The sequence below is a fragment of the Molossus molossus genome, unplaced genomic scaffold (genome assembly GCF_014108415.1).
Source record: "Molossus molossus isolate mMolMol1 unplaced genomic scaffold, mMolMol1.p scaffold_m16_p_20, whole genome shotgun sequence".
Classification (NCBI taxonomy): Eukaryota; Metazoa; Chordata; class Mammalia; order Chiroptera; family Molossidae; genus Molossus; species Molossus molossus.
Genome location: NW_023425356.1, coordinates 2,808,969 through 2,834,036, shown reverse-complemented (window position 1 = coordinate 2,834,036; position 25,068 = coordinate 2,808,969). Strand labels below are relative to the sequence as shown.

The following is a 25,068-nucleotide window of genomic DNA, read 5'->3' as shown; positions in this document are numbered from 1 at the left end:
GGCTACTCCCTGCCATGTCACATGAATTAAGGCTTAGAAGTTCCTTAGTGGAAAACACTTTATAACTGGTAAAATTCTTCAGTGGATTTGTTGAAACGCCACCTTCTAAGAAAGCCATTTTGAAAAGAATTGTACAGAGTGAAAATTGCCAGGTAAATTGAAGAGAAATGTTTCTTAAAGTCAAAAATTTCACTTGTAATTTAGCTTATCAAGAAATTCTCAGTCTCATTCTCTGGTGCTTTTTTCTTTGTATGGGCCATGAAACCAGTGAGATCTGATGCCTTTGGTGATTGGAGGGAGCGCCTGTTCGAGAGGTCATTGTGGGGGCCTCGAAAGCAGCAGAGCCCCCTAAGCTATAACCCTCATATACTATAGCTGGTTACCAGAATGAAAAATGATTATCTTGCTCTGGCTGCTTTGGCTCAGTTGGAGCATCAGCCCACGGACTGAAGGGTCACAGGATGGATTCCCAGTCAAGGGCATGTACCTGGGTTGTGGGTTCGATCCCCGGCCCTGGTTGGGGTTGTGCAGGAAGCAGACAATCAATGTGTCTCTCTCATGTCAATGTTTCTCTCCCCCTTCCTCCCTTCCACTCTACCTAAAATCAGGTGAAGACTAACAACAATATCAAAATTATTATTTTATGGCCGAGATGGAAAATTAAGCTTTAAAAACAAGTTTTGGACCATGGGAAGTACCGAAGCAGCAGTCCACTCAACACGACATGTTCTGGGTTCTGCTGCTTTCTCTTTGCTTGGCTTTCGTGGGCCTATTCCAGGGTGTCTTCACCACAGACAGACGCTGGGCTGCTCTCATGAACTGTCCAAGGAGCAGATCGGTGTCCTGCTGCGTTCACCCCCTTTCAGCACATCCGGTCTGCTACCTTCACCCCAGCAGCTCCCAGGTCCACCCCTCTTTTCTCTGGGGCTTCACTGCCTTCCTGCTTGTCCTGCTTATTACACAGAAAAACCTGTTCTGCTGGCAAAGAGCTTTCTTTGGTGATCATGTGAATAACCAAAGGTAAACAGGTGTTAGAGAAGAACACACACGCACACACACGCACACACTGGCAGTTGCTGTGAGGGAGATTGCAAGGCATGGTCAGGATGGGCATTGCTAATACCTGTGGGAAGAGACAATAAAAACTCAGTGATCCAGGTAGACTCTTGTGGGTTAGACACTTTAAAAGACTTCTTAAGCTGTTTTTTGCATGATTATCCACCAGTTTTTCCTCAAAATTATCCCAGATTTGTAAACAAGTCTCCTTAGAGTTCATGATTTTAGACATTATTCATCGTTAACTATATCCATGTTTTCCTTGGCCTGTGTTCTGATGGCTCCATAAAGAAGTCAAAGGAAAATGTGCCAAGTTTGCATTCATTCTTCTCTCATTGCACAGCGATATTTGCGTGCCTACACAGTTGTATGCCTACAAGTAGAAAGCAGTCCAGCCTCGCTTGGTTTTATTTATTTATGTTGGTGTGGATAATGCTAAAGTATTCATTTGAAGTCCCCTTGTGTACTTCCTATTCTGAAGATTTGGGGGAGACGTAGAAATTATCTAAAATCTATCCATTTTAATAAGATTCTAAAAATGGGCTTGTTGGAAGTGTAACATCATCTGATGTTATCATCAGAAAATAAGGTGAACACTTAATTTCTTTTAGATCTTGACTATTAATATCAGATGCACGAGGGAACCAGAAGAGTGTTAATAGTCACAGGCTGTCCTGTAATTCCCCAAAGTATACAAATTCATTTTATCATGTTATTAGCTCACCACACTTCTACTTGTATTAGAATAGGCCCTAGTATGCCTGTCAAACAAAGCTTCACATTTACAGAACAGTCATTAATGTTCACAATAATGTTGGTCCAAAGTTATGTTTTAAATTTCCAGGTAATTTAATTATGTTTCAGCTAGGTATGAGGCTCAGTGAGCAGCTGCTTTGGCTGAGTATGAAGATGAGAAAAATATATCTGACCATAAACAGTCATAGGAGTATAGGAGGATTGAATTATGGAATCTCCAAATAGAGACAGGTGACTCCATAAACAACCTTAACAAGAGACCATGTTGTTATTTATTTATTTTTTTTTAAAAAAAAATACATTTGGAATAAATTTCAAATTGTTAAACAATGGATGAAAGGCATTCATTTAAAGTATTCTACATGTGATAATCAATAGAAAAAAACAGTGTGACAAATGTTCAAAGTAAATTCTAAAGACGTGATGGTCAATGGTATTGAAAGCCACTTAGAAGCATGTATTCGATTATTAGTGTCTACTCAGTTGGAACCAAATGCGATTTTAAATTTGTTTCAGTAATTCTAATCAGACTGCCTGCCATGTATTATGCAATGCAAGTGATCTTTAAATTATTGTCAAATTCTGCCTTAAAGAGAGCTTTCACAAAGGACATGCTATTCATATCATCTAGAGTTACTGTCATTTCTAGGCTGAGTCCCACAGAAATTCATCACTTAAAAATGAAAGTCACAAAGATGCAACTACCTTCATAATGCCAATGTCGCGGTTATAAATATTTCATGAACACTGCATGGGCAGGGCAGACCTCCATTCTCAGGAGTTAGAAGTTGCACAGCTAAGTGTCCAGGTTTCCCTGTCCCTGCCGCGGTCTGCCCTGGGGGCAGCCACACAGTGCTGCTTCCCTATCTGTTTAATGAAGAAGTGACTGTTCTGAAAAGGAGAACAAGCAAAGCCACATTTTCTTCTTTTTTGTTAAAATTATTTAGTTTTGCTGAATGGAGACAATAACAATCAACAGAAACCACCTCATTGTGGTGTCTTAGCCCATAAACGCATAACTTTTAGAGGAATACAAGATGACAGATCAAGACACATTAAACCGAAGTGAAAAGGTTCTTTCTAAAGGTTACAACATTAGAAATCTCATCTTAAGAGAATCTGAAAGGTTAAAATGCAAATAGCAACTTTCTTACATGTAAAAATATTAATTACAAATAATGTACTTGCCTACTGCTTTGGAGTTTAAATATGGCTGTATTTTTCTGGGTTTTTCTTTTATTCAAAAAAACATTTTCACTTGCTAAGATAATATTACCAACTTCAATAATGAATTGCTATTGCATATTTTAAAATAATTTATCAAAGCACATTATCAGTACCTGTCAGAATAAATTTTGCACTAAAAGTAATGAAGAAAAGGACTATTGTATGTGTTGAAATCAAAGAACATTTCTGCAGCTATGTTATTTTCCATGGGTAGGATCGGTGATCACCCTCTAAATTATACTCATCCCATGAGGACCCAGAAGTCTGAAAAATCACAGGAAACAGGCACATGAAAAAGTCTGTCTGTTCCTTGCTTTTAAAATGAGCATTTGATATTTTATTTCATTTTTGCCATTTTGATCAATTCTTTCAAATAGATGAGTGTTGAAAGTGCTGCCAGACCTTGGTAATGTTTACAAAATCAAGCTAACGCTGCTGGTTGGCTTCTGCAGAATCCATATCAGCATATACTCCGCACCGTAGTGAGGTGACTCGAAGTCACAGATTGTCTGCTGAATACGTGTCAACAACACTAAACTGCCTTGTAATGAAAACAACAGGCTTCAGATTCTGTATTATTCCCCTGGGAGTCACCAGTTTAAATATTCTTTATTGGACTTAAAACAAGGTCACTAGAAATTTTGTCATGTTTCCCAAACTTATCACTAGGAGTTCATGTTTTATTCCTGCTAAGTGGGTAACATGTTCTTCCATTTGGTTCTCTGTCATTTCATTTTCCAAAGGCCCCTGAGAGTGTGACCTTTGTGCTGTGGACTGAAGTTCACCCCAGCGTGCTCACCCGGCTCCTGAGCGAGGCCAGGTGTAACCCCGAGAGATGTGTTGCGGGCTGCCTTGCCCAGTGGGTCGGTCTGGCACACCACTAGCTTTCCCGTGGTGTGGGTATACGTTGTGATCACGATTCTTTAATGATGTCCTATATTTGGCCTATCTGAACAGGACCCGGAGCTGGTGCGGAACATCTGCCGCTGGGTTAGGCAAGCTGTTCAAGTTCCTTTTTTTGCCAAATTGACCCCAAATGTCACTGATATCGTCAGCATCGCGAGAGCTGCCAAGGAAGGTAAGGATTTAAAACCTGCACAGATTGCCCAGTTATGTAAGTACAAGCCTCGATTATGTAGCCAAAAAATTATATCTTTATCCACAAGCGTACAGGCTTTTTAAATATATATATAATATATATATCTTTATGTTGAAAGTATTACAGGTGCCCCACCTTTCCCCTCCATTGACCCCCTCCTCCCCACCACCTTCATCTTACTACTGTCTGTGTCCATTGGTCTTGCCTACACGCATATAAGTTTTTTGGTTTATTTCTTCCCGCCCCACTCCCTTCCCTCTCAGGTTTGTCCTCTGTTCCCTACTCCCATGTCTCTGGGTCTGTTTTGTTCACACGTGTTTATTTCTGTTTCGAGTTTGAGAAGAGTATTAAGTTGAGCACTTGAGCTCGAATAGACTTCACACTTGGGCTAAAGGAACAAAAGAGCATTAATACTGTGTGTTTCTAATGAACACGTGTTTAGTACACACAGGACTATAAAACCAACCATAGTCACAGTACATAACTCCACAACAAGTGATGTGATAATATAACAACCCAGAAATAGCCTTTGAACCTTGAATAAAGTAAAAAAAAGAAAGAAAAGAAGATACCTGCTTCCCCAATGCAACAAAATTGCTGATGAGTCCCCATTATATTTTATGGGCCTAGTACACTGCCTTAAACATACGTTTAATAAGGGTCTACTGAATCCATAAATCATACAGTTAACGATGATTTTACAAAGCATGCACACTACATTCTATCCAGTGGAAATTGCATCCTGATTTGCAAACATATTGTAAATTATCTGGAAAATAACACTGAATACAAAGTATTCGGCATCCATACGTGTGTGCAAGGGCAGAGTGAAGTGGGGGTAATTACAAATGTTTATTTCTAGCAGGTTAAGCACGACTGAAGGATGAGCTTAGTGAAGACGTTTGACGAGAGGACATGGTCTGGGGAGGGGTGCAGGGCGCATTTCCTGAGCTGTGCAGGTCAGAATGGGTTCTCCTGGTGTCCCTCTAAAAACTGCAGGTCAACACTGTGTTTTTGTAGGTGGTGCAGACGGTGTAACAGCCACCAACACAGTCTCAGGTCTGATGGGCCTCAAAGGCGACGGCACGCCCTGGCCAGCAGTGGGCACCGGGAAGCGGACGACATATGGAGGAGTGTCTGGTAGGTGGTGCCCTCTCTTGGCACTGTGCTTTCTTGGAGGTTGCTGAAAAATTGGGAAGGGATATCGCAAGTGGAGTGTCGTGTCTTTTATGATCCCACATTGTTGCCTTGCTGGTCAGAACTCCTGGGAGTAGAGACAGGCGGGTCCGTGCGCGTACCACGGGGATTCATGGGATCCTGTTTCCCTGCGTCTGTGCTCCCCTCTGGGTTTCTCATGGGCACAGCTGTCCTGTCGCTTCTCAGTAAAGGCCAACACCAAGGCCTGCGAAGAGGAGCACACCAACACCCTGATGTCCTGGCCTTTCCACAGTCCGGATTCGTTTCCATATTTCCTAGAATTAGGGAATCTACCTTCTTCAAAAAATTATGCTTGTCCAACTGTCCCCAGCACGCGCGCACACACACACACACACACACACACACACACACACACACACACACACTGGAGCATCCCCAGCGCCAGTGGACGAGCAGCGGCGGCCCTCACACCTCCGCACACGCTCCCACCCGCGAACACGTGCGTCGGAACAGAACGGGAACGCCCCCCTCGCCGCCCAGTCTCCCTGCGCCGTTGCTGTGACAACAGGAGCCTGGCGGTGCAGAGACCAGGCTGTGAGGCTCACTGTGCTGGCATGAGGATTAGTCTCCTTGGCGACAGAGACAGTGGTGAATACACAGATCAGAGCAAGCCCACTGCTCGGGCAGCATCGCCGAATCAGAACAGCGTGCTTGGGGGAGGCTGGAGGACACGAACGGGCCTCTCCGTGCCAGGCCTCATGCTTCCGGGCCATGAAGGGTGTCTGTGAGCCTGGGCTGAAAGGGGGAAACTGGTTATATTTGCTTCTAAGGGCACCACTCCCTTCCCACAATGGCAGGAGGAGGAAGGTGGACGAGAAGCACGAGCAGCCAAAGGGGCCTTAAATGTCACCATGATGCGGGACCCCATGGGCCGCACCCCCTCGGCCCCAGGTACAGCGCAGACCGGGGCGCCTGTCGCGTGCAGTTTTGCGTCAGCCGTTCAGCTTCTCCACCTGCCAGGTTGCTGGCAGGGGAGGGAAGGAGGTCACTGAGGGTGCTGAGCATTAAAAATTAATAGAAGAGCTATTGCGGTAGTATTTTATGTAAGTAACACCACTCGCGTTAGCCGTTGAAGCCGCAGTTCCTGAATATTCCCTCCTTCTATAACTCAGGCTAATAAAACGGCAGAATCGCGCGTGAGAAAAGGCTTTGTGTCCCGGCTGCAAGCACGTGAGCGAGGCTCAGCGGTCCCTCGGGGCCTGCTAACATTTCCATAAAGCGCCATTTCTAAGATTTATAAATCCGCACGTAAACACCGCTGGGGCGCAGGCTGGCGACGGGCGCTCCCCGCGAACGCCCGCCGAAGGGGCTGAGCGCGCACCTCTTCCCGCGGGCGCCGCGCCAAGCGCCTCCACGTCGGACAATCTGTTCTGAAAATAGCCTTCCCCGTAATGAAAACGTTAATAGTATTTCTCCTCTAAAGCAGCGTTCACTTTAACTTAACGGTAGTAGAACCTGAAAGAGCGGTTTAAGAAGGCGATGAGAATGGTCCAGGGCGAAGCCAGTTCCTGGCAAAGCACGTCCCGCGCCAGCTGCTGGGCGCGTCAGGCCGGCGCAGGAGCCGCGGTACCACGGAGGCCGAGCGCCCCTCTCATCGCAGAGGGCGTGCAGACCCGGACCCTCCGCACCCGGCATCACACCTTCCCAGAGCCTTGTGTCAGAGGGAAAGGACGGCCCCGCTCAGCGCTAGCACTCCCGGAAGGTCTTCCCTGAGCACCGGGTGTCGGTCCCAAACCGCAGGTTTTCCTTAGTGCAACGACCTGGAACTCCGGACAGCCAGCCCCTGAGACACACGCGCTCCACCTGGGAAGGGTGGTCTTGCCTCTCAGTGTTCTCTAGTCTTTATTTTTTTATTTTTCTCAGAAAACGGTGTCTGCTATTTGAAGTTAAGGTTTGAGTTTGTTTAAATGGAGAAACAGTGAGGTCCTTGGGAGAGTTCGCGTGCTGTAGAAAACTGGTCACATTTCAGTAATGTTCTTTTATTTTTTAAATTTATTTTTGTCATCGAAAGGAACACAGATGTCCCCCTTCTTCCGCCATTGACACCCTCCACCCCACTCCTGCCCCCCCATCCCACCCTCACCGCACTGTTGTCTGTATCCATGGGTTGGGCATATAGCATATACCTTCTTTTGTTTACTTCTTCCCACCCCTCCTTCCCTTTGAGGTCCCTTAGTCTGTTCCCTGCCTCCATGTCTCTAAATCTATTTTGTTTGTCAGTTTATTTTGTTCATTAGATTTCACATATAAGTAACATCATGTGATACTTATCTTTCTCTGGCTGGCTGATTTCACTCAGCGTAATGCTCTCCAGGTCCCTCTGCCTTGGCTGACAAAGCAAGGTGACAGCATTGCAAAGGCAGACACTCGGGAAAGGAAAGGCAGTGGGTTATTTCAAATAGAATACGTCTGGAATCTAAATAAAGCAATGTTTTCAAACGTTCATTCCCAGCTCATGAGCTATGGGGTCAGTGTGATGAACTGTAACTCAACATTTTTATTTTAAAAAAACAAAGAAATAGAATAGAAAACATGTCAGAATGCTCTGCACACAGTTAAACATTGTTCGATCAAATATCTTTTTCAGTTATACATGTAATACATGCATGTATATAACATTTGTACCAGGTCATGATATAAAATGCATTGTGTATTGTGCTTAACTTCAAAAATGTCTGAAAGATACTGTTTTAGAGAGAGGTCCCTTTGTTAAATAAAAGAAGTTGTTAAGCCTATAGAAGTCCTTAAACAAGATAATTTCTAAATGTTGCACTTGAAAATGTATAGGGGGCGGGGGGGCTAGCACCTCATTCCACGGTCTCATCCTCAGCTTGGTTACTTTAGAAACTGTATTTCTCCATGTAGCTGATTAGAAGTGGGGAGGGTGCAAACACAGGAACCAGATTCATAATAGAAATATTTAGAAACCTGAATTTCAGTTGTGGGAGGAACACCTGGAAATCTCCAAGCTCACAGTGCGAGTCCATTCAAGGTAGATTTATAGAATTAAAGATGGTTTCATCATGAGAATGGCCTCAAAAGGAAGCTTGTTTGGAGTCCAGAAGGGATATTTTATGAAATCAGAAGGGCCCAGTAAGCTCTTCACCATGCGGGTACTTCATCCGACTCACCAACTCTAAAGAAGTATTCGCCACAGAACTCCTGGAAGAAAACATAGGCAGTAAAATCTCAGACAGTTATCAAGCAGTATTTTATATGATATATCTCTTTGGGCAAGGGAGACCAAAGAAATAAATAAACAAATGGGACTACATCAGACTAAAAAGTTTTTGCACAGCAGAGGAAATCATGAACAAAATGAAAAGACAACCCACTGACTGGGAGAACATATCTGCCAATGACACATCTGATAAGGGGTTAATATCCAAAATTCATAAAGAACCCATATAGCCCAACACCAAATAAACAATCCAATTAAAATATGAGCAAACAACCTGAATAGACACCTCTCCAAAAAGAACATACAGATGGCCAATAGACACATGAAAAAAATGTTCCATGTCACTAATCATCAGAGAGATGCAAATTAAAAACAATGAGGTATCACCTCACACATGTCAGAATGGCGGCCATCAACAGATCAATAAAGGACAAGTCCTGGCAAGGGTGTGGAGAAAAGGGGACTCCTGCACACTGCTGGTGGGAATGCAGACTGGTGCAGCCACTATGGAAAACAATATGGTGTTACCGCAAAAAATGAAAAAGGGAACTACCTTACGACCCAGCAATTACACTTCTGGGAATATATCTGAAGAAATCCAAAACATGAACTCAAAAGAATGTAGGCACCCTTATGTTTATTGTAGCACTATTTACAAAAGCTGCCTGCTTTATCCTCACTCATCTGTGTGTGTGTGTGTGTGTGTATGCATGCACCAAAGTAATGCAAAAAAAAAAAATCTAGCCTATTCTTCACATATGTAAAAACATTAGCAGACTATCACAAGTTTAACTGATCAGATTATTGAAGACCCTGTTATGTACTGTATTTACAGAACAGTCAGAAGTAGGCAGATCAAATTAAGATGCCGAAGTACAATTTTCATTATAAGCCATCATCGTGTTTGAGAGGCTGGGGCTGGCACCATTCTCATGTAAATCACGCTCCTTGGAATGTGCTCCAGTGCAGACTGACAAGAATCCCCCTGCCTTCTGCTGCCTTTCCTTCAGTGAGGCCCTCGCGTTCGGCCCTCGCTGGTCTGTGCAGGAGATCAGAGCCCTAATAATGGATTTTTGACAGTGAGCTCGCCCGCTACCTGCCCTACACAGGTCCTCACTGTTCGTGTTTGCTTCCTGGCAACAAAGCAGGCAGAAGGAAAATGCCAAGCGCTGAGTTTGAGGTGCGGCCTCGCCTTGGCTTGACATTTTAGCAGAAGAGCAGTTTATGAGATGCATCATTTTCCATCTGGGCCTCAGCTGCCACATCCACAGATTCTTGCCACTCACATAAGGACTGACACAGAGCAAAGGTTTCCAGCAGAGATCAAGTTCTACATCCTTTCCGTAGGCATTTACATAGCTCTGTCCTGCAGATAAAGGATCGAAATCAAACAGGATTTAAGAACCAGCACATTTATGGGTATGTGGATATTGGATCTATTTTCTTTGTTCAAAATTAGGAAAATCAATGAATGTGTGTACCAGCCCCTAGGAAAATACTCAACAGCTTCGTAAACCAGAGGGCCCTGACAAGCACATTAAGAAAACTTACCTTTGTGGCAGTGGCAATGAATTATTAAATTTCTTTCATCTGTGTGTGTGTGATTTTTTTTTCATAAAGAATGATTTCAAGCTTGAAATTAATAAAAAAAATGTTCTATTATGGAAGTAAAACTAGAGAGCATTGTGTCACTGTTTGAGCTTGAATTTAAATATTCACAGATTCATGCATATCTACTGTACTAAAACATCAGTGTAGGGACATGCTAGTGACTGTTTAATTTGGAACTACACATCTCTGTCAGCTTCGGAAACAGTTCACCATGTCACAGTCTCCTACAGAACAATGGGACAGGACACTGGATTAATTAAAGAAGCCTCGCAGAGAGCTGAGTTCTCAGTGTGTCAAGATTTCAGTTTTATGTTAAATATTTTCTAAAGGCCAGACCCTTAAATCTCAGGGGCTGTACCAAGCAGCGAGCCGTGAATTTCACCATGGGCTAACTGCTAATGATAAGGAAGGGAGTCCTAGTCCAGGCAGCTGTAATACAGTCATTGCATTAGGCTATCAATCACTGGGCTCCCTCGGGAAAGGGGCAGAAGAACAAACAGTGAAAAGGGAAATTAGGGAAGGAGGGCATGACTGGAATGAGATCCTCGCCATCTTTATCCATTCTCTGGCTCCAATCCCTGAGCATCAGACCGACTCTCCAGCATCACTCTGTGAAGCCAGCAGTTCTTTCCAACATCCAGAAAACTAGCAAAATGCCTTCGGCCCTCAGCAGTTGGAAAGCGTGAGACCCACCAGGAGCAAATGCCTGATTCACAATGAAAATTAGAGTTACCCTTAACTTTTGGACTTCAGATTTATGTGTCTGATGCCTTTATGTATGAGGATCCGTGCATGCTGGTAAGGGCAGTATTCTTAACTTGTACGCTGCAGCCAGGTCTCAGGCACGCCAGTCCTGCTGTGCAGAGATTCTAGCAGCTCGGTTTGCTCGTGCACCAGAAGCCGGAGGGCTGCAGGAACAGATTGCTGGGCGCCTCCCCGGAGGGTCCCACACGTGAGTCTGGAGAGCCTGGGAATCTGCACTAGATGGAGATGAAGAAAGAATTTAGTGTCACTGAGCACTGTCTTTTGAGTATCCTTTTTATTTTATTTTATTTTATTTATTTTTTATCCTCACCCAAGGACCTTTATGCATTTATCTTGAGCTAGAGTAAGAGGGAGAGAAGGAGAAAGAGAGAGCGAGAAACATTGACGTGAGAGAGACACATCGAGTGGTTGCCACCTACATGACCCCAACCGGGGCCGGGGAGGAACTGCAAACAAGGTACATGCCCTTAGCGGGAACCGAACCGGGACTCTCTGGTCCATAGGCTGACGCTCTAACCACTGAGCAAAACTGGCCAGGGCTCTTTTCAGTATCTTATTTCCAAAACAGTGCCAAGGCTTTAATCAGATGTAAAATTGGGGAATCATGGTTTTCCATGTATAAATCCGAAACAAGCGGCAGTGAAGATGTCAGAATTCCTGCTTAGGAAAGATTGCGGAACACAGCACTTGAGGTCTCAGAATAGAACAGATATGTCACTTCATTTAAGATTAATTGTTGAATGCACACTATTGTTTATGCAGAGAATCGTCCCGAGAGCCACTGAAGACAGCTTGTGGGTATTTGTGATCCTTTGCAAAGGGAACAGGTGTAGGGCAGGCTGGGCTGATGGGAACCTCACGGTTGTGAAATATCACGTGTTTCCCTTTGACTGTGTGCAGATGCTAACATATGAAATAGTAACAGTTCTCTTCCAGGACAAGTACTTGTACAGCAGTGAACCTGACTGTTTTCTCTGGCTCTTAGAAATGGAGGCGACAGCAGCATTGGTAGCCTCCTGCTCTCCTCTCTTCATTCATTCTTCCCTGTCAGATCCATGGAGTGCTGTCCTGTCTGAGCAGAGGGAAGAGATGGCCGTGCAGTGGGGGGAGCTGTGCCAGCGCCCAGCATCCGCCCTCGGCACGGCTGCACAATGAGCCCCATCTTCCCGTCAGGTCCACGCCTGCCGCACCCCGGCACGGAGGGTCCTGGTAGGCAGTCCCGCCAGGTTCCTACCTGTGAATCCCCAGTAGCAAACCACAACGAAAATCCCAAGAGGTTTTTAGGTGCGGGGCACAGTGAACCCTGCGAGACCCAAGAATGAGATGTTCCAAGGTGCAGACCAACATGGTACAGTTGGTCACAAGGGGAGAGTTAGGATCGTAACACCCGAGGCCAAGCACTGGTCAGGCCGGCTGACCTCCACTTGCTCTGCTTCAGGACAGCCCGAGACCTTGATTCAATGTGTGCGAGGGTTTTACAGCACTGTTTCAGTGTTCTTCCCATTTCTATGCTCACAAACACCCCAACATTAAAACATGTATACACTATGTACCCCTCATCCATTTTAAGTCAACCTTACAAAATCTACTCTTAAGTTTGAGAGCAAAAGACATAACCTCTCATGTTCTGAAAATAGTCCTTAAATGATGACCACAGCACTCTTTTTAATACACCTGAGTCTGAACAGCACAGTGATTTATACTCATCTCACTCATTAAAAAAATATATAGCCCTGGCCGGTTTGGCTCAGCGGTTAGAGCGTTGGCCTGCGGTCCGGAGAGACCCGGGTTCGGTTCCCACTAAGGGCGCGTACCTCGGTTGCAGTTTGTCCCCGGCCCTGGTCGGTCATACGGGTGGCAGCCACTCGATGTGTTCCTTTCACATCGATGTTTCTCTCTCTCTCTCTGTTCCTCTCTCTCCCTCCCACTCTACCTGAACAAAAAAAAAATGGGAAAATGTCCTCGGGTGAGGATAAAAAATAAATAAATAAATATATATATATGTGTGTGTGTGTGTGTGTGTGTGTGTGTGTGTATACAAGTTTAAATAATAGTAGAAAGTTTTACATCATTTTCTCATTTGAACCATTATTTCCAATCGACTGCACCAAATTGTGTCTTGTTCTCATGCATTTTTAAGCTTGAACATCTTTTCTGTATCACCCTATGGAATTTGTTTTTAACAAAATATATGTCTATAGATGGACATTTTTAGTCTTAAATTACTGGGTTGAGGCTTTAAATGATCATTTTCTTTTCTATATTATTAGAATTTAGAATTTGTACTTCATAATAATATAAATAGATTATAGTGATACTCATTCCACATAAAAACAAATTTTATTGGAAATGTATTTCTTAATGAGTAAAATATGGCTTTTTAAAAAACAGTTTGGCCATTTATCTGTTGATGCATATTATTCCTAAAATGTCATCATTCTCCTTTTATTTTTAGATATGAACACAGTTTATCTAGATAATTAAAGGAGATGGGGGGAGCTTCGTTCTGGTCACCTCACTCAAGTTTTGAACACCTGCCTCATTTATGAACTTTAAATCTATTAGTGATCTTCACCAAAAATAATCAGGCAACTTGATGAGTTCCTCTTTTAATTTAGTTGAACCAGTAACTTGAAAGTCACGTGATTTGCAAAAATATTTGTCACCTAATCATAAGTCACTTTCTTATAACAAACACCAATATTCTTTTTTTTTTAATTAAATGTACCGGGGTGACATTGGTTAATAACATCATATGGATTTCAAGTGTATATTTCTATGATACATAATTAGTATATTGTATTGTGTGCCTACCACCTGAAGTCAAATCATCTTCTGTCACCATATATTTGACCTCTTTTACCCTGGGCTACCCCAAAATCCCCTTCTCTCTGGTGACCAGCATACTGTTTGTATCTATGAGTTTCAGTATTAATTCCCACATATGAGTGAAATTTTATGGTTCTGAGCTTTTTCTGACTGACTTATTTTGCTTAGCACGATATTCTCAAGGTCCATCCATGTTACCGCAAATGGCCATATTTCATCTTTTCTTATGGTTGAGTAGGATCCCAGTGTATAAATGCACATCTTTCTGCAGTAATCTATCAAAGGACACTAGTTGTCTCCAGGTCTTGGCTACAGTGAGTAGTGCTGCCGTGAACATAGGGGGCATATATCTTTGTGAATACATGTTTTTAAGTTTTTTGGGTAGGTAGAACAGGGGTTGCTGGGTCATATGGTAACCCTATTTTTAGTTTTTTGAGAAACCTCCATACTGTTTTTCATAGTGGCTGTACCAGTTTACATCCTCACTAGCAGTGAATGAGGGTTCCTTTTTCTCCACAACCTCTCCAACACTTGTTATAATTTGTCTTGTTGATAACAGCCATTCTAACAGGTGTGAGGTGACATCTCAGTGTAGTTTTTATTTGCATTTCCCCAGTAGCTAGTGAGGTTGAGAATCTTTTCATATATCTGTTGACCATTTGTCTGTCTTCTTGGGAGAGGTGTCTGTTCAGGTCCTGTGCCCAGTTTTTAATGGGATCATTTGGTATTGAGTTGTATGAATTATTTATATATTTTGGATATTAACCCCTTGTTGAAGCTGTTGTTTGCAAATATCATCTCCCATTCAGTTGGTTGCCTTTCTTTTTGTTGGAGGTTTCTTTTGCTGCCAACACCAATATTCCTGATTATTTTGTTTGGTAACCCAGAATTTTTATACTGGAGGGCAATATGTCATTTTAACACTTGAGATCAGTGAGAAATATGCTTTTCTTGTGGGTGGAAAGAACTGGAGACCCAGGAGCTGGGAGCAGAAGGACCAGCATGCTGTTTTGACCAGACTCCTTCTTGGACATATAAAGTTAAGGAGTAATACATGTGGAAATTGAGGATCTACAAAATTATTTCCTTCAAAGCAGTCTGCCCGTGGGGTACACCCTTCCATGTGAGGTGCCGCTGGGCATGAACACATCTGTGAGGAAACCACTAGCTTAATGCATCTGGTCTTTGCACAACCTGGTGACAACCAAGTAGCACCTTGGTGTTTCTTTTATAGAAAGTCAACTGTGTTTCCTAAAAGAGCACCAGCAATTTGAGGAAGATTTTCATGGATGGGTCAGTTAATCTCAGTATATAAGTTCATATGTGCTAGTGATAGTTTCTGAAAAGCTATTTTGCCAGACTTTTGGGTTAGCGGCAAAACGAGTCAGCATTTCTGCAACCCCAGCCCTGACTGTCAAGAAAGGGGTAGCAGCTACTCAGGAACACTGAAGCCTTTGGATACTGTATCCATGTGCCTCACACTGTATTGCACATTTTATATGCATTTTTATTTAAATAACTCTATGACGTGGATATCGTCAGTCCCATTTTACAGACTGAGAAACTCAAACTCCAGATGGTCAAGCAGCTTGCCAAAGTTTACGTAGTCTGTCTCTTAGTCTGGATTCAAACTCAGATCTGTCTCCAAAATTGAACTGCTGGGCATTTTTTTAAATGTCTTCATCCATTATCTGCCATGGTAACTCTCTAAGTATAATGTACTCATTAAATTCTAATAGGCTAAGAACGTCACTTACTGAAATGTATTCTATCTGGATTTTAAAATCTACAAGTGTACTTGTCAAAACCATGCCTCTTATTATCTATATCACTCCGTCTTCATATTGGAAAATTGAGCCCAATAGATGATGTAGGGGAAAATTATTGAATTCATTCCAAAGAACAATAACAAAGCCAGCTAACGGAGCACGCAGGCATGTTCTTACCGCGCCCGCCGGCCGCGTGCACGCCAGGAAGCTGCCGTCAGCACCGCCGTCCCCGCCTGGCCCCCGGGAACTTCTGTGACTCAGGCCAGCTGTGGCACTTAGGACAAGCGCAGGTGTCCTTCTCAAGTTCTTCTTTGTCATCTGCAGTTGGCAGTGAATGACCTGTGTTCCTGCAATGTCACCTTCCACGTGGACATTTCCAGGGCCGGTCGCCCGCACCCTGGGCTCAGCAGTCTGAGTGTGCTCTTTCCTCGCTGCGGGGGACAGCCGGGCTCTTCGACGGTGGCGCGTGGGGAAGAACTTGGACCCGAAGGCTATGCTAAGCCCTTTCAAAAGGGAAAAGGGAACTGACGCCATTTTTCAGATTCCCTGGTTTAAAACGAAGATCAAACACTAATAAAATAAGAAAGGGACCCTTAGCATATACATCTGCATGATATAGTATGAGAAATGTTCACCAGTGTGAATTCACTTGAAAAGAAGTGTGCAGATCAGGAGTTAGTAGCCCAAGGACTGTCCCTGAGTTGCCCGGGTCGTTTAGCACACCTGGTTAGGGGCAGGCTCGTCCGGCTGCAAGCTTCTCAAAGGCAGGAGCCTCCGCTGGTTCAGTTTCTCCAAAGCCGGGGAAGTTACACGCACATCGCGGACATGCAGGAAACGCCATGCGATTCTCACACTCGGCTGTGCACAGTTACAAAGCGGTCAGCGATCAGACTGCCTCTTCATCTCTTTCATCTATCTTGATTTGTTGGTGAGCTTTCGGGAGCTAAGTAAGAAAGAGCTTTCACATATTATGTCACTTAATCATTACAACAACCTGATCAGTTGGTCACAATTAGTGACCCTTTCTAGTGAAAAAGAAACAGGCACAGAGAGGTCAGGAAACTTCTGTAGTGTCGCATGGCTAGTATGCAGGTGTGTTGGATTCATGCTGCCTCAGTCTCGATAGTGTGCATTAACCATAGTGATGCAGCAGCATCCCCACTCCTGCTCATTCTGGTTCATTCCGTGTGCTTTTGTGATGTCCTTAACATATTGTAGGATGAAAATAGAGACTCACTTTTGTATGTCCTTAACAAAAAAAATGTTTATACTGAAAATAACCCCTAAGTATAGCATTAAGATTAATCATTGCTTAAAAGAAACCCCAGGATGACAGGTCACAGCTATACTGTGGGTGGTCTGGTGACCCTCTCAGTAGCCTCTGGCCTCTGGGCTCATGCTTCCCTCATATCCATAGGCTGAGACACGGCACCAAAACATGTACTTTTCAAGGCAGATGCCAAAGGCGCATGGATCAAACCATGCCTGTGCTCGGTTTTATTCACTAGTTCCAAAAGTTTTGTCTCTTACTTTAGCTTAGTTCAATATGAAAATGGATTATACATTTCTCTATTAAATAGTATAAAGTAAAAATGTAATAGAAATCAGTTGGGCTAACAATAATGGTTTGAGTAGTTGAAATATCTTTTTGCATTATTCTTCCTAGTTCCCCAAATCTTTGTTTTAATAGCAAGTTTATTCTAGATGAAGGTATGGTAACTTTTTGTAGGAATACTGTGTGTATGCGTGTGTGTGTGTGTGTGTGTAATTGCATGTTTATTCCTTGTACATTATTTTAAATTATTCCCAAAGGACTTTTCTCTAGTTTCACCATTTTTATATAGATTTATAATGTAGTAGGATTATCAACATACTTGGTGTAGTAATATTCACCTAAGGAGCTTGTTAAATATGCCTGTTTCAAGGCCCAGGAAAAAAAGATCTAATTCAGTAGATTTGAGGTAAGGCCAATAATGTATTTTTTTCCAACAAGAATCTCAGAAAATTCTGACACCCTGATCTTCAGATCCCACCGGGCGGGGTGGGGTACTAATATGGGGAATGCCACCATTACAAAATGTAAACTTTTGTATAATAAAAAAATTGAAATTTTGCGGGGGAGAATGAGATAATCATTATCGCTGATAGGTTAAATTTCATCAGTGTCACCCCGATGATAACATAGATTTTGAATGCGTAGAGCCTCCGATGAACTCTGAGGCCCTCACTAAATAGATGAAGACCTTCGAGTAACAACAATTCAAAGGGAAAACAAAGACTTGTCATCATTGTCAAGCAGTTTCTGCTCACTCTGTGTGTGGTGAGCCTTGCTTGCAGGCATCAAACTTGGTGATGGGATGTAGCATTAGAAGCCCTTCTTTGCTGCAACTCATACCTGACCAGGTATTTATGATTGGATGGATCCAAAGAGGGATTACAAGAAAATTGTCAAAAAGTCATTCACATTTTTTTCTCCCAAACCAGGAGTGGATAAAAACCAAGGCAAAGAGCACTTAGCACTTTTTTTTTTCTTTCAATTTTAAAGCACTCACAGTTTATTAACTGACCAGATTACACAAGAAACCGTGGTAGATACCTTAGTTCATTCTACTAAGGCGGTTGGTCTGGACTTCCCTGTTACCAGCATCTCCACCTTCTACAAAATGGGTAGTCTTTCCCTTCATCCCACCTCAAGGAGGAGATCACTTGAAGGACCACAGGAAGCTGTTTGCTTGATACCTACTCTAAAGGAAGCAGCGCTGCTGTTCCCAAGCCCCAGCAGAGTGGAGAATGAATAGTCTCTGTAGGTCTCTCTTTCTCTGTCTCTGTCTGTCTCTGTCTCTGTCTGTCTCTGTCTCTGTCTGTCTCTCTGTCTCTGTCTCTCTCTCTCTCTGTCTGTCTCTCTCACTTTCTCTATCCCGCCCAAAGGCAGCCAGGAGCAGCTTGAGGTAATGTTGATGTGTCGAAGCTCTCATCCTCTTCAGCTAAGCTCTTCAAGGAGAGTTAGAGGCACCAGGATTCCTAGTGCCCATGTTTTGGAGGTTTACATGTTCCATTTGTACAAAGTGTCAGCAATGAAGGCAAGAAGGAAAAGGCGAGGCTTTCACACTTGGGTCTCACAGGGTCCCAAGATCTGCTGGGTTCTGGTAATTTGGCTTTGAACTGTGGACATCTGTGCTGTCTACCTTTATAGGACCCGAACCGGGGACCTAGCGGTCCAGCAGAGAGAAGAGGCAGGGGCAGCGCACACTGCAGTGGGATGAGAAGAGGCAGAAGGGGTAGGGAACAGCTGAGAACGGAGAGGCCAGGGAAGGAGCAGCCCTACAGCCACACGAATGAAATCCACATTGGTGTTGTGACAGCTGTGAGACCATCCTCAGGGACCTCTCCAAACATGCAGAGAAACAGAATGGAAAATCAGAATCGTGAGAGAGAGAGTGACACACAGACAACCCAAAAAGGTATCCAGGATGAAGCCAGCAGGGTGGGGAAAGCTGTAACCCCGGCCATTACTGAGCGTGTGTAGTAGGCACTGTTCTAAGCTCCTTCCTATACATTAAGCTTCTTTAATAGGTACTTTGCATATGTTAATTTATAGTAAAAATCATGCATTTAAAATTTTAAATGTTTTAACTTTCCCAAATTTAGAAAAGGTAGAAAGAATTTGCTGATTACCATAAAAAGTTAGTAAAGATACCTTGAGCTAGAACATTCTACAAAATATTTTGAATTACAGGAACAAATAGATAAAATTAGGCAAGTGACAGATATGGTCTCAACGGCAGTAACTGCCAGAAGACGACGGAGCATAGCACGTCTCGGAGACGGAATCACACCTCCAACTTGATATCCGCGTGTCAATTCAGGAGGAAAATTCACCGATCTGCAAAGGCTCCGAAAATATAGCACCTGTTCTTTACAGATATTACCGAAGAATATGTACTCAATAACCAAGTGATAAATTGCAACAGTAGTTTTCATATTAGGGTTTCTGGACCAGCAACAAGCATCACCTGGGAACTTATTAGAAGCCCAGATTTTTCAGGGCCAACCCCAGACTTACTAAATCAGAAACTCAGGGCGTGGGGTCCAGCCGTCTGTTTTAACAAGCCCTCCAGGTGATTCTGGGTACACCGGAGTCTGAGAACCACTGAGTTACATTATGCATTCAAGAATTAGAAGGGCATTGCATAAATGCCAAGCATTTAAAAGCTTAAACACATACTGAGGCCTAAATAAATAATTATTGAAAATTGAGTTTTAAAACAGAAGGCCTGTGTTAAGAATTAATCCTGAAAGAGAAGCTACAAATATTAACAAATTTTTTAAAGGAAATCACAGATCTAAATCCTGGATTATTTTAACAAAGAACAGTTTATGAGAAGTAACAGAAGTAGGTGGGTGGAATTCAGATGTGCAAAATTTCTTATCTAAATAGGATATTTTTTCAAAGTTTCATTCTTGACTTAGATCATTAAAATATGTAGGTTTAACCAGTCTTGATAAACTTAAGACTAGCTATTATTTAAAGTAGTGAAATTTTTAAAAGAGCATATACAATATATTTTGTTTATAATTTTTTATCTTTTCAATGTCTTAGGACCTACAGTTATTGCTGTCTCTCATTCCTGCTGTTCGTAATTTTTGTATTCTCTTTTTTTCTTGCTCAGTCAAGTTAGAAGTTATTAATTTTATTGATCTTTTCAAAGAACCAACTTTCAGTTTTCTTAATTTTCTCTAGCTATTGTTCATTTTCTCTTTTTCATTTTTTAAACTCTATATTTTTCTTTCTTTAATTTGCTCCTGATTATCTAGATTCTTTGGGTAAAAAGTAGACATATAATTGACTTTAGACCTTTTTAAAATATAAATATATAAAGCTAAAAAATTTCCCTCCATGCATTGCTTTGGCCACACCCCACAAACCATTTACTTACTTATTCTGTTTATAGTCTGCAACCACTCACTAAAATGTAAGCTTCCCAAGAGCAAACAGGTTCTGCTGTTTCTCTCACAGATGCATCGCCGGCTGCTGAAAGGTGGTTGGCACCTGCTAGGTGCTCAAGCAACATTGTTGAATGAATGAATCTTCAAAATTGGACTTGATATAAGGAATGGTGGTATTGTAATATAATTAGAAAATAATATTTTTGAAAATCATGGTAAGCAGCATAGCAGTCAAAAGCATAGACTTTTAATTTAGTACATTTTGAGACCTTGGGAAACTTAATGTTTGTCTGTCTGAATTTTCTCATCTCTATAATAGGAATAAGAATAATACTGCAGAGAGATTTTGCCATGGCTAATCTGATTGATACATGTGCAATGTGAATAACATTTCTAAAGTGCTTTCTCTTTGCCAATACTACAAAAATAGTCTCAGAATATTTCTGTACTGGAAAAGTCATTATGAAGCTAGCATACTAAAAATTGAATTTTTAAGATGCACCAAAAATTTTGGATCAATTTCACTTATGAATTTAGATGGATATTAATTGATAGGAAATTCAATTCAATAATATATTAAAATAATTATAAATCTTGACCAGAGACTATTCTAGGAATGTAAGGATGGCTACATATTATGACTATTGTTTACCTAATATACTATATAAATATATTCAATATAACAAAGTATCAGTTATCCCAAAGAGGTCTGAAAGGGTATTCTAAAATTTCAATATCAATTTTTGTCTAAAAATCTTAGAAAACTAAAAGTAGTTAGTCATAAATATTAATTAATATTATCAAGAATATCAAGCTTGCCCGGCCGGTGTGGCTCAGTGGTTGAGCATTGACCCATGCACCAAGAGATCACCAGTTCGATTCCTGGTCAGGGCACATGTCCAGGTTGTGGGCCTGGTCCCCAGTGTGGGGCATGCAGGAGGGGGCCAATCAATGTTCTCTCTTGTTGATGTTTCTATTTCTCTCTCCCTCTCCCTTCCTCTCAAAAAAAAATCAATAAAGAACAAAAAATTTTTTAAAGAATATCAAGCTTAAAGAAAAAGTCCAAGTCATAATTCATTGTTGACCTTGCTATTTTCACTTGCCCGGGAATGTAAGACTGAACAGGGTAAATAAACTCTGCATCATGGAGGGTTACCTTCTAACAGAGGAGATGGGAATTCAATAAAGAAATGTCTAATGCAACGTAGTGATACATTCTACAAAGAAAAGATGGGATGAGGGACAAGCGAGGCATCTGATCACTATTTTGGCAAGTGTGGTAGGAAAGATCTGAATGACCTGTGAGCACAGTCATGTCAATAGAAGGAAGCGGGGTCCACAGGCCCCAAGATGGCAAAGTGCATGGGACTGGCTGTGAGGGTATGTGATGTCCAGTGAGCAGAGAGGAGAGGGGTTCATAATGAGATTAGGGGAGCAACCAGAGATGGTGGAGGTTATGGATTTTGGATTTTATTCCAATTTTTAGGATAGTTATATGATCTGACTTCTATTTTTAAATAAAAGTCACAATGGCTGTTGTGTGGCAGACATGCTATGAGCATGAGATGGAGGTGGGGTGGGGTTAGTGTGAAGACTAACATGGAATCAGCAAGAGATGGTGGCTCAGACAAGTGTGGTGGCCTGGGGACAATAGAGGCGGCTGTGTTGCCTTCAGGGCGTGTTTTATAGGTAAATCAATGGGACTGACTGACAGAATGTTGCAAACAAGAGGAAGGGGAAATTATAGGTGACTCCAAAGAGCTTGGGCCGTTTTGAAAGTGCTGGGAGCCCTAGAGAAGAGTAGCTTGATGGTTGGGGAGTAGATCAGGGGTTCATTTCTGGGTGTGTCAGGTGTGAGATGCCCATTAGATAGCGAGGTGACAGTGTACAGTTGCTGGTTGCCCATTGGATTCTGAAGCTCAGGAAAGAAGAACCTAATACATAAATCCATCATCCATACCATCAGCAGTGCCTGGGACTTAAAACCATGGGATCTGATGAGATAGACTACAAGTTGCAGACAGATAAAACAAAGAGGAGATCCAAAGACTATGTCAACATTTTGTGACCAGGAGGAGGACGACGACCCAGGAGGGAAGCTGAGTGAAGGAAAGTATGGCAAGCACCCTGCCATAGCAACACGCGTGGCCGTGAACTCGTCAGGAGTGGGACTCACTGCGGGTCACCCCTGGAGGAGTAACGGCTGAGCTCAAGCTGCAAGGTTTCGTGCATATAAATAATGAGCAAAGTGTACTGTCCACCCCTCGTAGAGTCTGAATCTTGCCCCCTTATAAGGGAGGTACATTCTTATATGACATGATATATACTCAGAGAACTCAAGTGACACTTCCAAAGTCCCAAGCGCTTTCACATACTCACAGTAACTCTGTATGAAAAATATTTGTCAGAGTTACTGCATGCAATTTGTGGATAAGGAAAATTAGGTTAACAGATCTGCTGTATGACAAACCACACGTCCGGAAAAGCAGCGTCGAGAGCTGTGTAGGTCGTGCGTGGAGGGGAGAGCACTCCCTAGGGCAGGCTCGGAGGAGGCTTCGTGGGAGAAGCGTCACTCCATGCAGGACTCGAGGAAGGAATAGCGTTCGGATAAAAGCTGCCTTCCCTGGCGGGCAGGGCCCGGGGTGGTCTCGCCCCAGCCAGCCTCCTGCTGGCGCTGCTCGCGGCTCCCCTGGGCCACAACGGGCGGCGGGGCCGAGCTGCTCACACTGCATCACGCAAAGCCTCCCGCTGCTGCGCCTACAGCCGGACCTCCCCTTAGCCTGGGGCACTCCTGCTGCGCAGTGTCCTGAACCCAGTCCCGGGGTTCCTTACCCGCCCCCGACGGCTGCAGAAGCCCCTCCTGAGCCCATGCAGCCGGTAGGCACACCTCTCTCTCCGTGGTGCTCTGCTTCTAACCCGTCTTGCTCAGACTGTGAGCTTCTCAAGAGAAGGGGCCGGCCAGGTGGCTAATGGGTGTCAGCCCCACATACCAGGGCGCAGTGTCACCAGCACTCACCGCGCGTTGCCCCACGGAGCCTCCAGTGTAGGGACACTTAGTAAATGGCCGGCGGGTCTTTTCTGTTACCACCGCTAGAACTGTTAGTGAAGATAGTACTTGGACTTGCATTGTTCCAAATCCCTTGTACTTAGAGGTATGTATCTGAGCTAATGTTTATTTTACTTATTTTAAAGTAAAGTGTATTTTGCTTTAGTTTTGTTTAAAGTATCAGCTTCTAAAGTAAATGTTGCCTTAACTTTATGGTGTGGAAAATCTCCTGCGAGAAAAATGAACATCAAATCCTAATTCACAGGCTATGATGATAACAATTCAGAGCCTTGTAGTTCCTTCAAAATAGGTATTTTCTTTAACTTTGCCCCTAAATTTCAACAGGAAAATTGAAAAGATGGCTTATGGACTTGTATATGTGTTTCATTAGACATTGTATCACCCCTGGTATGTCATTACTAAATAATTTTGTTCCTGAATTGTGAAGATACCAAGAAATTTGGGGGGCTGCGGGGTTTCAAATAATGCATATGACATAGATCAGACAAGCAGGACACCGGCATTTTATGTGTGAATTCATGCAAGAGAAGGAACAGGATTAAGAGAGCTAAGTAAACGTCTTACAGAAAAGCAATAAACACAGAAGTCCTCCAGGAAACAGGAGCTGTAACATGAGCTGTAATGTTGACGATATCTGTACTGCTGAATAAATGCAGAAGACCTTCCGATTTTTAAATAGCTTACCACCTTCCTAAGCCTCCCCGAGGCTTTGAGAGCCGTGGCTGGTAAACCAGAGCAGAGATTTCCACTTGCAGTGTTAACTGCCATTTATGGTCACTGTGGCAGGGACTGTGCTGTGTTGAAAGCGATGTCTCGGGTTAGAGTATAGATAGATACTGGTGTGGCTCATTAGCAAGTAGTTCATAAAGTTCTGTGTTGAGTCTCTGCACTCCTTTGTCACAGAGATTTTAGGCTCAGAAATACTGAGTTTCACCCTTTGCCTCGCTGGGCCTATGCAAGCCACACTCTGAAAGAATCAAACAGGTTCAAAAATTGCATTTCTCAAATACATCTCTTGGCTGGAGGTTATTAGCTAATTTGCCTTAAAAATGAATTTAATTCTGAAAAATGTATCATGAATTTAAAATACAGTCTTCTACAAGATTCCTTTTGAAATCACTATTTCTTATTTAACAGGAGGAAAGATTCCACCTTCTATCTCTTTGATTTTGTGGTAACACATGGAAAATGACCCCATTTCCTATTCTAAGGAACTTTTGGGTTGATTATTTCAGCTCAAACTTAATTTTACAGTTAGTTACCACTCTTCTCTAAAATTCATGGGGAAAGGGTACTTTGTTTATCTATTTTTATTTATTTATTTATTTTTGTTGTTAATCCTCACCTGAGGATATTTTCCCATTGATTTCAGAGAGAGTGGAAGGGATTGGGGGGCGGGGGGGGGGGGGTGGCTGTGAGAGAGACACATCGATTGATTATCTCCTTCACGGCCCCACTGGGGCTGTGGATCAAACCCGCAACCCAGTACGTGCCCTTGACCAGATATCAAACCCACAACCCTTTGGTCCAAGGGCTGACAGTC

At 42.9% G+C, this 25,068-nt stretch overlaps 1 protein-coding gene across 1 annotated transcript in view; it reads left to right on the top strand.

Annotated features, from left to right (window-relative positions):
- DPYD (dihydropyrimidine dehydrogenase) overlaps window positions 1-25,068 on the top strand; it is a 587,465-nt gene that overhangs the window by 444,535 nt on the left and 117,862 nt on the right. The window contains exons 17-18 of the mRNA XM_036272711.1: window positions 3,997-4,117; window positions 5,159-5,278. Of these exons, the coding sequence (XP_036128604.1) occupies window positions 3,997-4,117; window positions 5,159-5,278 (241 nt within the window). The remainder of the gene's footprint in view (window positions 1-3,996; window positions 4,118-5,158; window positions 5,279-25,068) is intronic.